The sequence below is a fragment of the Alosa sapidissima genome, chromosome 10 (assembly GCF_018492685.1).
Source record: "Alosa sapidissima isolate fAloSap1 chromosome 10, fAloSap1.pri, whole genome shotgun sequence".
Classification (NCBI taxonomy): domain Eukaryota; kingdom Metazoa; phylum Chordata; class Actinopteri; order Clupeiformes; family Clupeidae; genus Alosa; species Alosa sapidissima.
The window spans coordinates 7,123,565-7,135,440 of NC_055966.1; the positions used below are offsets into that span (position 1 = coordinate 7,123,565).

At 46.5% G+C, this 11,876-nt stretch overlaps 1 protein-coding gene across 2 annotated transcripts; it reads left to right on the forward strand.

Annotated features, from left to right (window-relative positions):
- The first annotated feature begins 376 nt into the window (after positions 1-376).
- Positions 377-11,162, forward strand: pop1 (POP1 homolog, ribonuclease P/MRP subunit). 2 transcript variants are annotated; one of them, XM_042107883.1, is made up of 17 exons: positions 377-504; positions 721-855; positions 1,006-1,128; positions 1,245-1,420; positions 1,991-2,251; positions 2,666-2,753; positions 3,231-3,409; positions 3,787-4,046; positions 4,459-4,552; positions 4,636-4,744; positions 5,054-5,173; positions 5,874-5,995; positions 6,306-6,497; positions 7,020-7,174; positions 7,485-7,664; positions 8,934-9,797; positions 9,832-11,162. In XM_042107883.1, exons 2-16 carry the CDS (start codon positions 750-752, stop codon positions 9,775-9,777), a joined length of 3,009 nt encoding a protein of 1,002 aa, XP_041963817.1. In that variant the 5' UTR covers positions 377-504; positions 721-749; the 3' UTR covers positions 9,778-9,797; positions 9,832-11,162. The 2 variants fall into 2 exon arrangements, with proteins under 2 accessions (XP_041963817.1, XP_041963816.1); XM_042107882.1 differs by having other exon boundaries at positions 8,934-11,162.
- The last annotated feature ends 714 nt before the right edge of the window (positions 11,163-11,876 follow it).

An 11,876-nucleotide genomic window follows, 5' to 3' on the forward strand; every position in this document is an offset into this window, starting at 1 on the left:
CAACAATATCAATTCAATCAATAGCCTAATAAAATAAGCAATGAAAATGAGGGGAAAAGCAATAATAAAACAATAATGTCCATTCAATCAATAATATAAAAACAATGGTAAGACAGTAAGACTACATTAAGGAGAATATCAATAATAAACAATAATGTCAAATGAATCAACAGCCTAATGAAAATAAAACAATATTATACAAACCATAACACATAAGTGCTTTAACAACTAAGTACATGTTGAACAGGAATGTCTTTAGACCCCTCTATATATATATATACACAATGATTTCACCAAGGTCATCAAAAATCTTAGCTGTTCTAGCAGTTTGAACTTTGAAGTACTTCATTTCCCAGAAGCCACTGCACCGGAAACAGTGCGCCTTCGGAAGTCACAGAAAACACGTTTCTGTCCATGTTAGCCGCAGTCTCAACTGCATTTATAAAGTTAGCGATGTGACAGAATAATACTGTTCCCATTTTCATGTCAGCAGGTTTTTCTAAAGTGAGTATATTGGCATGTGGGGGTGTTTGGGAAAGTTGCGTATGTAAGAATGTGTGTCATTACTGTATAGCTAACTCAATATGTAGGGGGTAACCTGATCAAAGTTAACTTGAACCAATGTAAGCAATGTGTATTTTGACGGCTAGTTAGCAATATTATTGCTACTTAGGGAGCTACTGAGACATGAATTCATGAAAATATGTTGTTTTGATACAGTAAAGAAGAGAATCCCCAGCGCAGCAGTAATGTCGGGGGCCAAACACAGGATGCGCAATAGAAAGATGAGAGATCAGCCCACCAGTGTGACCTATTCAGCGCCAGGCTGGCGCAATGGTGGAGACACTCCTGCCGGTTGGTATCATCAAAGCGTCGTTAAACATCATTGACCCAGCATCACATACCTGCATGTCTAGCAACATCAGGAATGAACCAAGACAAAAAATCAATGTAACGTTTTGCTGGTGTCAAAGTGGAGTAAACTTGGTTGTGTTGTTCTTTAAGGTCGTGCCAGTGACTTCCATCATGCGAAGGGGCAAGGCCTACCCCAACAGGGCGGTGGGTGGTCCAGGGGCCACCAGTCAGGTGGCTCGGTGTACCCTAAGGAGCTTCCCAAATGCATCACCAGTAAGATACATTCATTAAGGCCTTTCAGATGCACAAAGATACGATGGAGATCTAATGTTGGTATGTCATTATGGCTCAGTTATTTATTAATCATTTGTGTGGCATTATTCCTCTAGGCACATATTTTGCCAGGGCCAGGTCTGCAGAGGTGAAGGCGATGCTGAAGGCTGTCAACAAGACGACTGGCAGCTGCCATACCTTTGGCGCTCTGCCCAAACACATGAGACGCAGAGCCATGAGCCACAACACTAAACGGCTGCCCACCAGGCTACGGGAAGGAGCACAGAGGATGGTGCGCTCACATGAGATTAGTTCTAAACCTAATCAACATACGGATATGGCAACATATTGCATAGCTTCTTTTGCAATACGTTATCAATATGCGGGCACCACAAGTTTACAATTCATATTCCAAACTGACCAATTTCACTACAACTTTATGTGTCGTTATGGTGGCTCTTATCAAATGACTGAGGGTAACCCTCTACACACTGTCAATTTTTAAGAGGCACTAAGCTAAAACTCTGGGCACTTTGTACACTGTTTCAATTCAGTTGTGAAATGCTGTGCAGAAATGCATAATTTCAGCTTTTTGCCTTTTCCTTAATTTACACAGATGTATCATAGTCTTTTGCAATGTATTGAGTATTGCAGAATCGGTGTATCGTGATATTATTGTTATCATGAGCAAAGTATTGTGATGGTATTGATTTACTGAGTGAGTTACTCTGTGATTCCAACCCCTACTACTAATTTGTTAGCTTGACTGTTCCTAAAATTGTAGGTATCTGACATACTGTAGACCTTACCATGCTGTTGTTTCAGGTGTTGCTATAAAGAAAACATTTGAATTACTTTTTAGTTGGAGAAAAGCCTGCAAGCTGCAAAGAAGGAGAAGAAGGAGGAGTCAAAGGCCAAGAGCCGCAAAGCCCGTCGTCGCCATGGTAACCTGCTCCTGGAGTTCAACCGTAGACAGAGGAAGAACGTCTGGTTGGAGACGCACATCTGGCATGCCAAGCGCTTCCACATGGTGAAGAAGTGGGGTTACTGTCTGGGGGTCAGGCCCACCCTAAAGTGCTATCGGGCCTGCTACAGGGCCATGAGCAGCCACTGCCTCCTGCAGGTGAGGAGGACTCCACACACTAGCAAGTGCTTCCTGCAGATTGGCCTTTTAAGGTCCAGTGAAGGTCCACCATTTTTATCCAATACACTTTTGGTAAAAAATGTATCCTTGTTATCTATCCGTCTTCTGGGTGTACACTCAAAGAAACTCCTGGTTCTGTAAATTGGAAACAAGCACAGTTGTTCGGGCTGAGCCATTCACTACTCCAACCAACTCCATTGCTTCAGGATTACAGAAGGGAGGGGTGTGACTTTATTGGCTATTTAAGTAAAATATCAAAAACTATTCATGTTCCTGACTTTAATTAGCTTTTAGATACTATGGGATATTGGTTAGTTGGGTTGTAAGGTGTTATTCATATATTTCCCTCATCTTTGTGTTGATCTTTGATGGTCTTGGATGTTTTTGTGGTAGGACCTGTCCTATTACTGCTGTGTGGAGCTGCAGGGCCCAGAGGAGCAGCTCCTGAGCGCCCTCTCCAGGCTCACCAGCAAAGACACGGGTGAGTGAACATCCACATCTCATCACATCTTTATAGAGACCACACACCAGGGCAGGCAGACTTCAGAGCACTAGCTACAATGCTGATTGACCACCGAGTTGCCTTGTGTTGCCTTTGCATGATGGAAAAGAAAGTTTCACTACACACACTGTAATGACTGCCCACTGTCAACTACGGAGGTCCGTCGGTGTTGGTGGGTCCCTATAATAGATGTTTAAAGCAGAAAGTCTCCATATAGGAGTCATTCATATACTCACTATCAGGGCAATTTGTAGGTTATTATGCCTTGACCTCACCTCAGTGGTTACAGTCCGTATGTCTTATATCGCTATCGTTTCAGGGAATGTAGGTGGTTGTAAGAAGCTTTTTGCCTTTATTCTCAAAGACTTTAGTTTTCTTGGATCCACTGTAAACTGTAAGATATGGGGATATTCTCCTGACACTTTTTTTCCATTGTGTGTGTGTGTGTGTGTGTAGGGCCAACCTTCGCTGCGCTGCAGTGCCTCTCCGGGCGCAAGCAGGGCAGTGTGGTTCTGTACAGGCCTGATCAGTACCCCGCCCAACCGCTGGGCCCTGTGCTCTTCCTTTGGAGGCCCCGTAGTGAGGGCTCTACTCACAGACAGCTGTGGATATGGGGCCACCCCACACTAAAGCAGGTGAGTCTCCACTTTTGAAAGTGTGAATTTGGGTGGCAACCGTAGGGTATCTAAAAGAACACTGCACTGAACATCATTATTTCTGAAGTGATGTGTTGTTTTAAGTTAATTATTAATTATCTTATTAATTATAATTATTAGTTAATTAATTACTGTATTTTCCGGACTATAAGTCACACTTTTTTTCATAGTTTGGCCGGTCCTGCGACTCAGGTGCAACATATACATATTTATATATATGTTTTTTTTCCTCTTCATAAAACATTTGACTGGTGCGACTTATAGTCCGGAAAATACGGTATCTTGCTTCTTTGTACAGCCATTAATGGCTTGTCAGCAGCTACTCAGTTGTGGTCAAATGTCTCCCACTCGTGTAGGACCTCCTGTCTGAGCTGCGAACATTGTGCCAGTGCTCTGAGCCGGTGATGCCAGTGCCTAAACCAGTGCCCAGCCCAGCAGTGGAAGCCGTAGCAGTGCCAGCCAAAGACCCGACTCAGAAGCCGGCCAGTGGACGGAAGAGGAAGAGGGAAGAGCAGGACTCTGATGGCCAGCCGGCCAAGAAGATACTTGGGGACGGGACTCGGTCACCTACCTGCCCTGTCACATGGAAGTCAACCACAACTGGAATAGTCATTAAGTAAGCACATCACATATACATCGTTTGTATCCAATAAGATGGTTCACTATCTGAACAAATTGTTCCCTGTTAAATTTAAGTATTATATTGTTGTGTATTTGTATGTCGCTTTGGACAAAAGTGTCTGCCAAATCCCATAACCATAACAATAAACATAACGATCGTGATGTTCCATGTATGATTATACATATATATAACTGCCTTCGGCCTCGTACCTATGGCCCAATTACAGCCGTGGCGATATCCTTTACCAACCCCACTCCCACGTGTCATTGCTGAATTCAGACTTTGTAACTTGTCAATTTCCCACAATATAACACAGACTATTCATAAACAATATACATGAGATCTAATATGATTTAGTAAAATTTTGCAGAATTGGTGTGACATCTTTTATTCCTTTCCTCTTCAGTGACCTAACCATGGAAATGGTGCGCTATCGCCTCATTGGTCCACTCTCTCACACTGTCCTGACTGAGGCTCTGTCTCCTGCCACAGACTGTGATGTAAGTACACTCCATTAGGGTAGAAACCTGAACAGGCACATTTTGTGACACCAGAGAAGATGACTGTTTTTTTTCCTCCACAGGAAGCAGCCAAAAGCAGTCAGTCATGCTTCTGGTGGCCCGAGTACTCCAACCAGGAGCAAAACATGGCTCTTCACCGAGAGCAAGCTGACGTCTTCCAGCTCCTCAAGGGTCAGTGTCTGTCAGTTTTATAGCAGATCAGTAAGAGGTGGGAGAGGGTGTAGCTCAATGTGTTCCATGGTGGTTGAATTTGTTGAGAAACAAGGTTGGTATTAATGGGAATATTATTGCAGAAGTTATCAGAAACTGTGAGAGAGGACCATAAAGGTATTGCTATGGTCTGTCATGACAGAGTGGCCTTGCAAGAAATCTGTGCAAGAAATTAATGTAGAAATGTATCCTCAATGGAGTAGTTACTGTGTAGAGATTCTGTGAATGGGACTGTGTGAGTGTGTTTTAAAGCAGCACGTCTTCCTCCAGGTGTGTATTCCTCCACTGAGATCCCAGCAGGCTCTGTCCTGGGCCTGACCGTAGATGACCCCCGCATCTCCCTGCCCCGCAGGAGAGTCCAAGCCGAGCCTGACCTTCAGCAGGCCATAGGTAACCTCACAGCAGAGATGCCTTTTACTCTTGCACACAGTGTCCCTAAGCCAATACAAGGAGCGGATGCCATCTACAGAGGCTGTGGCAATAAACTGAACTAAAATCTAATAGTTATTGTAGAATATTATAGTATAATATGAGACCATAGCTATAATTACATACAATAGTACTCTAGAAATTGCCGTTTAAAAGCAGGTAGTTTTCTAAATGTATGTAGTTTGTGGTGATGAAGGTTCCAGTGTATTGTGGTGTTTGTGGTGGTGATGGTGTTTTTGGCGGTGCCATCTCCTGAGGCTGGTCCGGTCGGCATGCAGTGTGTCTGGTTCTGAGCCCCTGGGGGGCCTCTGCTCGCCCATGCAGATGACCCAGGTTCGAATCCTGGCGGGACCCTCTTCCACTCATGCCCGGGCCACGCCTCACATACTCTCTACCACTTCCTGTCCAGGCTCCTCCTCTTCCTGTTCACCTGCCCCTTTTTACGTGCTAAAAGTCCAAAATGACTTTGGTATAAAAGATCTATGGCGGAATTAATCTAATAATAGTATACTTTGCACATCTGTATATTGTGTAATGTGATATAATTGTTTTGTCCAGCCATTGCCCAATTTAGGCTGGTGTAAGCCAAGCATTGGGTGATGCAGGCCTTTGCCCAGCGTGTGTGTGTGTGTGTGGTTGCGCATGTGTGTGTGTGTGTCAGGTGTGGACGAGGAGAAGAGAAGGGCTCTTACCCTGCAGGGAGTACCGGAGCACTGCTGCCAGAGTGCCCTGTGGGATCGGACCGTAAGGGACAACGTCACCGACAATAAGCTACCTGAGAAGGTACGTCCTCCTAAGGGCTAAGGGTGGCTTCACTGAGAAAATACTCATTTGCTACTAGCAGGAATAAAGCAGAAGTGTTTAGGCTATGTAACTGCTAAGCCACAAAAGGAGTGAGATTTCTAATGTACATTGCACAAGCTGTTGGGAGGGACTAATGCCTGCAGTGCTGTGGAATGGCAGCACCAGGTTTATGTGTTGTTTTGAATGCCAGCGTAAAATCAAAAGATCAGAATGAGAAATACTGTATTCAGTTACACGAGAGCCCGCTTTGCTGTGTGTGTGTGTGTGTGCGTGCGTGTGCGTGTCTCAGGAGCTAAATCGGATGCGGAGCGAGCTCCTGGTGCCCGGCTCCCAGCTGACGCCCACCCCTCTGCAGGGCCGTGTGCCCGTGCTGCTGGTGCACCAGCCGGGAAAGCAGCTGGGCCAGGAGATGCCCTCCTGGGGGGTGGGCTGGGACCTGCTGCTGCCCAAAGGCTGGGGCATGGCCTTTTGGGTGCCTCTGGTACGTACAGCTCACTTCAGTACAGACAGTTGGCCCTTGGTATAGAATAAGATACTCATAATCAAATACTGAATGCTTGCATGCTGCATGATGTGTCAGCTGTGTCTTGGTCAGCCTAGATCATTCTAAATGGGCCTGCACATGCTATTCCAGTACGACGGTCACCTTGACGATCCGAATAAAGAAATATTTGAAGTTAATCATTCAAAAAGCTTCAGGAGATTAACACAATAGCTGCTTAGTGAGCACAAAGACTCCAGAGGAGGTTTTTTTTATCAGAGCATCTATTTTGTTGATGGGTGAAGACAGCCGTTTTTTAATATTCTGAAAAGTTTTATTTCCACCAGATCAGTAGCCGAAAATAGTTTTTAGAACTTACTGCTTGCTTCTCTCATAAATGTAGGCTCCTGTTTCTGACTGACAGTCTTTTCTCATTTCCTCGTCAAGTTTGAGTGTGTTTGTTTGTAGATCCCATATGTGTAATAAGTCCTATAAATGGCCTGATGGTTGTGTGTGTGTTAGGTGTATAGAGGGGTCCGAGTGGCCGGTCTCCAGATGAGCCTGAAACACTCCCAGCACAAGGGGGCGCCCCACTTCCCCCACGACTACCCAGACTGCCCTGCAGGTGCCCGCTTCCAGGACGAGCAGCAGGCAGAGCTCATGGACAAGTTTACAAGGTGGGCACCGCACTGCACGTACACTTGACACACTGCCCAGGAACTGCCCTCTCCCATTAATACCATCCGCCACCATGGACACATACCAAACTCAGTCGATAAGTGTAATAGCCACTCGTATAATTTGATGACTACTTTTTGACCTGGTTTCTGTTGAGTTGGTACATGTATGACAGGCAGTTGGTCTGTGTGATGATTAGGTGGCCACTGGGCTGTGGTCAGATCATCCTTCTTTACTGTTCCTTCACGCATTATTAACTGCTCCGCTGGTGCGGCAGATTGATGTAATTGACCTTTCATCCTGCCACAGACGCCCGCCCGCCAAGAGGACCAATTATATCAAACACGGCTGCCTGGCGCCGTTTCGATGCCCCTGGCAACAGCTGGCAGAGGAATGGGTGGAGATCGTCAAGGAGACTGGCAAGGGCACCGATACACGGACTGACGTGGAGACAGCCGGAGCTCCACCCAGTCGGTTTTCTGTGCTCAGGTAGGTGGTTTTTACCTGCACTGTCACGGTGCTACAGGACCTGATGCTGACACACCTACCTGTGCAGAGCAGTGGGGTTAGATGGATAGAGAGCTGCTGCTGTACTCCTGTACACAGATGAGTTGTCTATGAGGAGATTGCAGATATTGAAGGGTGCTACATTTAAAGCTGGTGTTGAATTTAGAGGTAAATGGTTTAGTTGTACACTTAGTGAGGGTTGTTTTAAACCCAAATTTGCTCTTATTTGTTGTAAGACCAACTTTTTTTTTGTTGCTGTTGCTTATAGTGATTATGGAATAATTCTGTTATAATTAACAAACACAAATAAGACGACACATTTACTATACTATTCAAAACTAATACAGAATACATTGTGAATTACTAGCATGATAAGTGTTATAGGCCAATTTCACTATTTTGTTTGTTTATTTATATATATATGTAACGCTTGAATGAAGCATTATCATATAAATTTTATCTGAACCCTTCATGGCTTTAGGCTCCATGTTTCAGTGCAGGCGATGAGCTGTTATTTGATTCTGAGTCAGATTTGGAGAATGGTGAGTGCTCGCTCTATTAGCTCTGCCATGGGTGATGCATGACTCCGCTGGAGGTTGCTCAACACTTCACGCGCTTCCAAATGGGAGCGCTCCGAGCTGGAACCTCGTGAGAGGGAAAAGCCCTCTTCCCAGACAGCCTCCTTAACAGCTGTGAGAGATGATCATCATTCAGCCGCCTCCGTCGCGCTAAATCGTTTGAAGCCGTTTTGGAGGGCTTTGCCAGGGAGCCCGGCGAGAGGCCTAAAGCTTGAAGTATTTGGCAGCGAAAAAACTGTAATTCTACTGAGGACTCAGTCCAGTGCTTTAAAGTTGCAGCGGCGTAGAGCGCAGCGGAGGAGGCTGTTCTAATCTCCTGGCAGAACCCCAGTAGGAGATGACTAACAGAATTCTCAACAGACTGTTCTTGGAACAGCTTGCGGCCCTGATGCGGCCCAGGTCCAAAACATTGGGGGCCAGATCTGATGAGTTATTGAAGGTCTAAAGTGTGACTTAAGTTCAAAGATTAAAATCGTGAAATGTTGTCTGTAGTTACAGCAAACCCATCATCAAGTGTAATGTTCACATCCATCAGTATCTGTTTCAGAAGCTCCTATTTCAACACCATTTCTCTAAGTTTTTTCCTTTCTTCTATTATTAATTTCTATTTATTTATTTTAATCTCTCTTCATCTCTTTCCTCCCTCTTGCTCATCTGTCTTCCTCCTGTCCAGGAGCAGGAAGGTGCTGAAGCAGCTGTCTGCGTGGTGTCAGCCCACCTCCTCCAGAGGCCAGCGGCTCCAGCGCGGGCCCCAGCCCTCTGCCCTCTCCCCGGCCAGCGCCGCCGCCCTGTGGGCCTCGCACGGACGCGTCCTGGTGTGGGCGCGCTTCTCGCTGCTGGCCAAGGGCCGGCCGGAGCTGCACGCCATGGTGTGCGTGCCCACGGAGGAGGACCTGCGGCTGCTGAGCCGGGACCCCCACTGCACGGGCCCCCAGGAGCCCCGCCATGTGGACCACTTCAGGAAGCGCGTGCAGAGCGCTCGCAAAGACAAGAAGAAGAAGAAGAAGAAAGATAAAGCAGAAGGAGCCTCAGCAGAGAGTGCGACTGGCTCTGGTGGTAGCGCCAAGAAGCCGGACGCAGCCTCTGACCCGAGCTTGGGGTCTGCTGAGCAGCCAGGTTCTGTCCCAGAGGTCACCTCCATCCCCGGTAGTATTTCGGACAGCGATTCGAGCGCCATTCCAGCTCTGCCCCAGGCTCCTGTCACGCCATCTGACCAGGACCCCTCCGCCGCCACTCCTGCTCCAGCTCCTCCTGCGGAGGCGGAGAGGCTGGTCCTGGGGCTGTGGCCGGAGCCACTGCCCAGTGTGACGTCGCACTGCTCGCGCGTGACCCTGGGCTGGGTGACGCAGGGCGACTTCTCGCTGGCAGCGGGCTGCGGGGAGGCGCAGGGGCTGGTCAGCCTGACGGGCCTGCTGCATGCGCTCCTGGGCCAGCCGCCCGAGCGCAGGGGCCTCGTGCTGCTCAGGAACCCCTCCTCTCTGCAGTACCGCTTCGCCAAGGTCACCATCGAGGCCTAAGACCCCCCCCAAGGACACACATACATACACACTCACTCACTCACACACACACACACACACACACACACACACACACACACACACACACACTTACACATGTGCTGATCACTCACAGCTGATTGGCTATTATCCATGGGTGAAAGAAGAAAACCTGCAGGCTGCTAGTTTGCTACATCATATGCTAGCTAACTGCATGCCAGTGCAGGCTATCTCTCTCCCTCACACACTCACACACACACACACACACACACAACAGATTTCTGCTCACTTGATGGACACTGGCTATCTTCTGTGGGCTACTGCAGACGCTCCAGCTTTGCTGCATTCTCCAGTGTGCACTGAACGCTTCCTAGCGACACGGCGGAGTGCAGTCGCCTCCATGTGAATCAGAACAGCTTTAATCCTCACAACTCAGACGTGCATGTAGAGCATCGTTCACACCGGCATGTGCCACGTAGAATTAAACTCTGCCCCAGCTCTGGTCAGGTCTGCAAGGATGGTATTTCTGTAGCCTCTATTATAAGCTGTGAGGGACATGGAACAAGCCTTGTGCAGTCCAGTGAAGGGGTTTGTTGTTATTCACTGAGAGCTTGGCTGATTGCTCAGCCATCACAGTTGTGGTTTAGGTGTGTGCGTTTGCTTGGTTCTTGTTGGGATGGAACACAAATGTAATTGCAAAGCTATGGATGATGTCTTCACAAAGTGCATCACAAGACTACATGGTACAGACCCATGCACAGTTAATTATACCTTGCACGACATTTGGAAAAACTGAAGAACTAGTGCCTCTGTTTGAGTGTTACCTCAATCCTTTGTCTGGATTTCTAAACATTCATTTTTGTTCAGTTTGGTCTGGGTCCTGCATGGGACAGACTGCTTGGTGTGAGAGTGAACAACAGGAATGTAAGGTGTTCTGTTCACTCTCGCCACCTCTAGCATGAACATCCTCATCTTCAAACACCCAAAGGTGTGAAATGTGACTAACATTAGGTTAGAAACTTGTGTGAAATGTGTTTTTTTTTTTTTTTTTTTTTTTGCACCTCATCCGTTATGACATGTACCATTATCTCATGAACACTTTTTTTTTTTCCTAAATGCATTCAGTGCCTGGAGTTTGGGACAGGTGCCATTTGAGTTTTAGGTTTGGTTGAAATGCCCTGTGGGCACTGAGACCTTTCTCACCTACGGGACCTGCATCTGGGTCAGATGTTTTATTCAGTTGGATTATAAATAATTAGTTTTTACATGGTGTAACGGTTTTACTTTGATGAATGTGTTATGTTGGTCTCGGCACCAGATCTCTCATTTCCTGCTTCAGTGGTGGTATTCATGCTCCTGTCGCTTGTTTCCTTTTGATGTCAATAAAATCCACCTCTCTCAAACCACCTCAGCATTTTGACTGGAACATCCCTTTCAGCCTGCACCGGTAAAATAAAAAGAATGACATGAAATATGACAAAAGTCTAATCCTCAAATGTGTACGAAGTTGATGAGTTGGATTGGAAAAGTGATTAATTTATTTTTCCTTCTTGCTTTGGCCATCGTTCTCACAGCATTCAGAAAACAAGCTAATGAGTGATAGCAGTTTTGTTGTGGCCAATATTTTTTATCTAGCATAAAAACTATATCTTTTTATTTATCAGTGCTGGTTTCAGAAAGTCAGTGACACTTCAAGAGATTAGTGACTGACTCGAGACATTGATTGCTATTGGAATGACTGATGATCTCCAAGATGAGATCACTTGATCATGATGCGGTTCTTTCTTTGAGCCTCAGCTCTGACCATCTCTAATCCCCATATGGTCAGCAGCTTCGGCTTCTGTGTGTGGTCCTTTAACTGTTCTGTCATCTGGTTGTTTGATGGCTTACGTGATGCCAGGTTGCTATTGCCATGCCATCTCAGAGTCCACACAGGCGCCCCGGTATGAGACTTATGCATGTGTTTGTCACTGTTTGTTTAGTTGCCATGTGATGCTGTCGTTGATGTCAGCTCCATTAATGAGCTCTGAAGGGATACTTGATGCGTGTGTGTGTCCTGCCATCGCTGGTGGCGCTGGTGGAAAATGGAATTTCCTTGCCGGCAGCAGGAGTGATTCAAC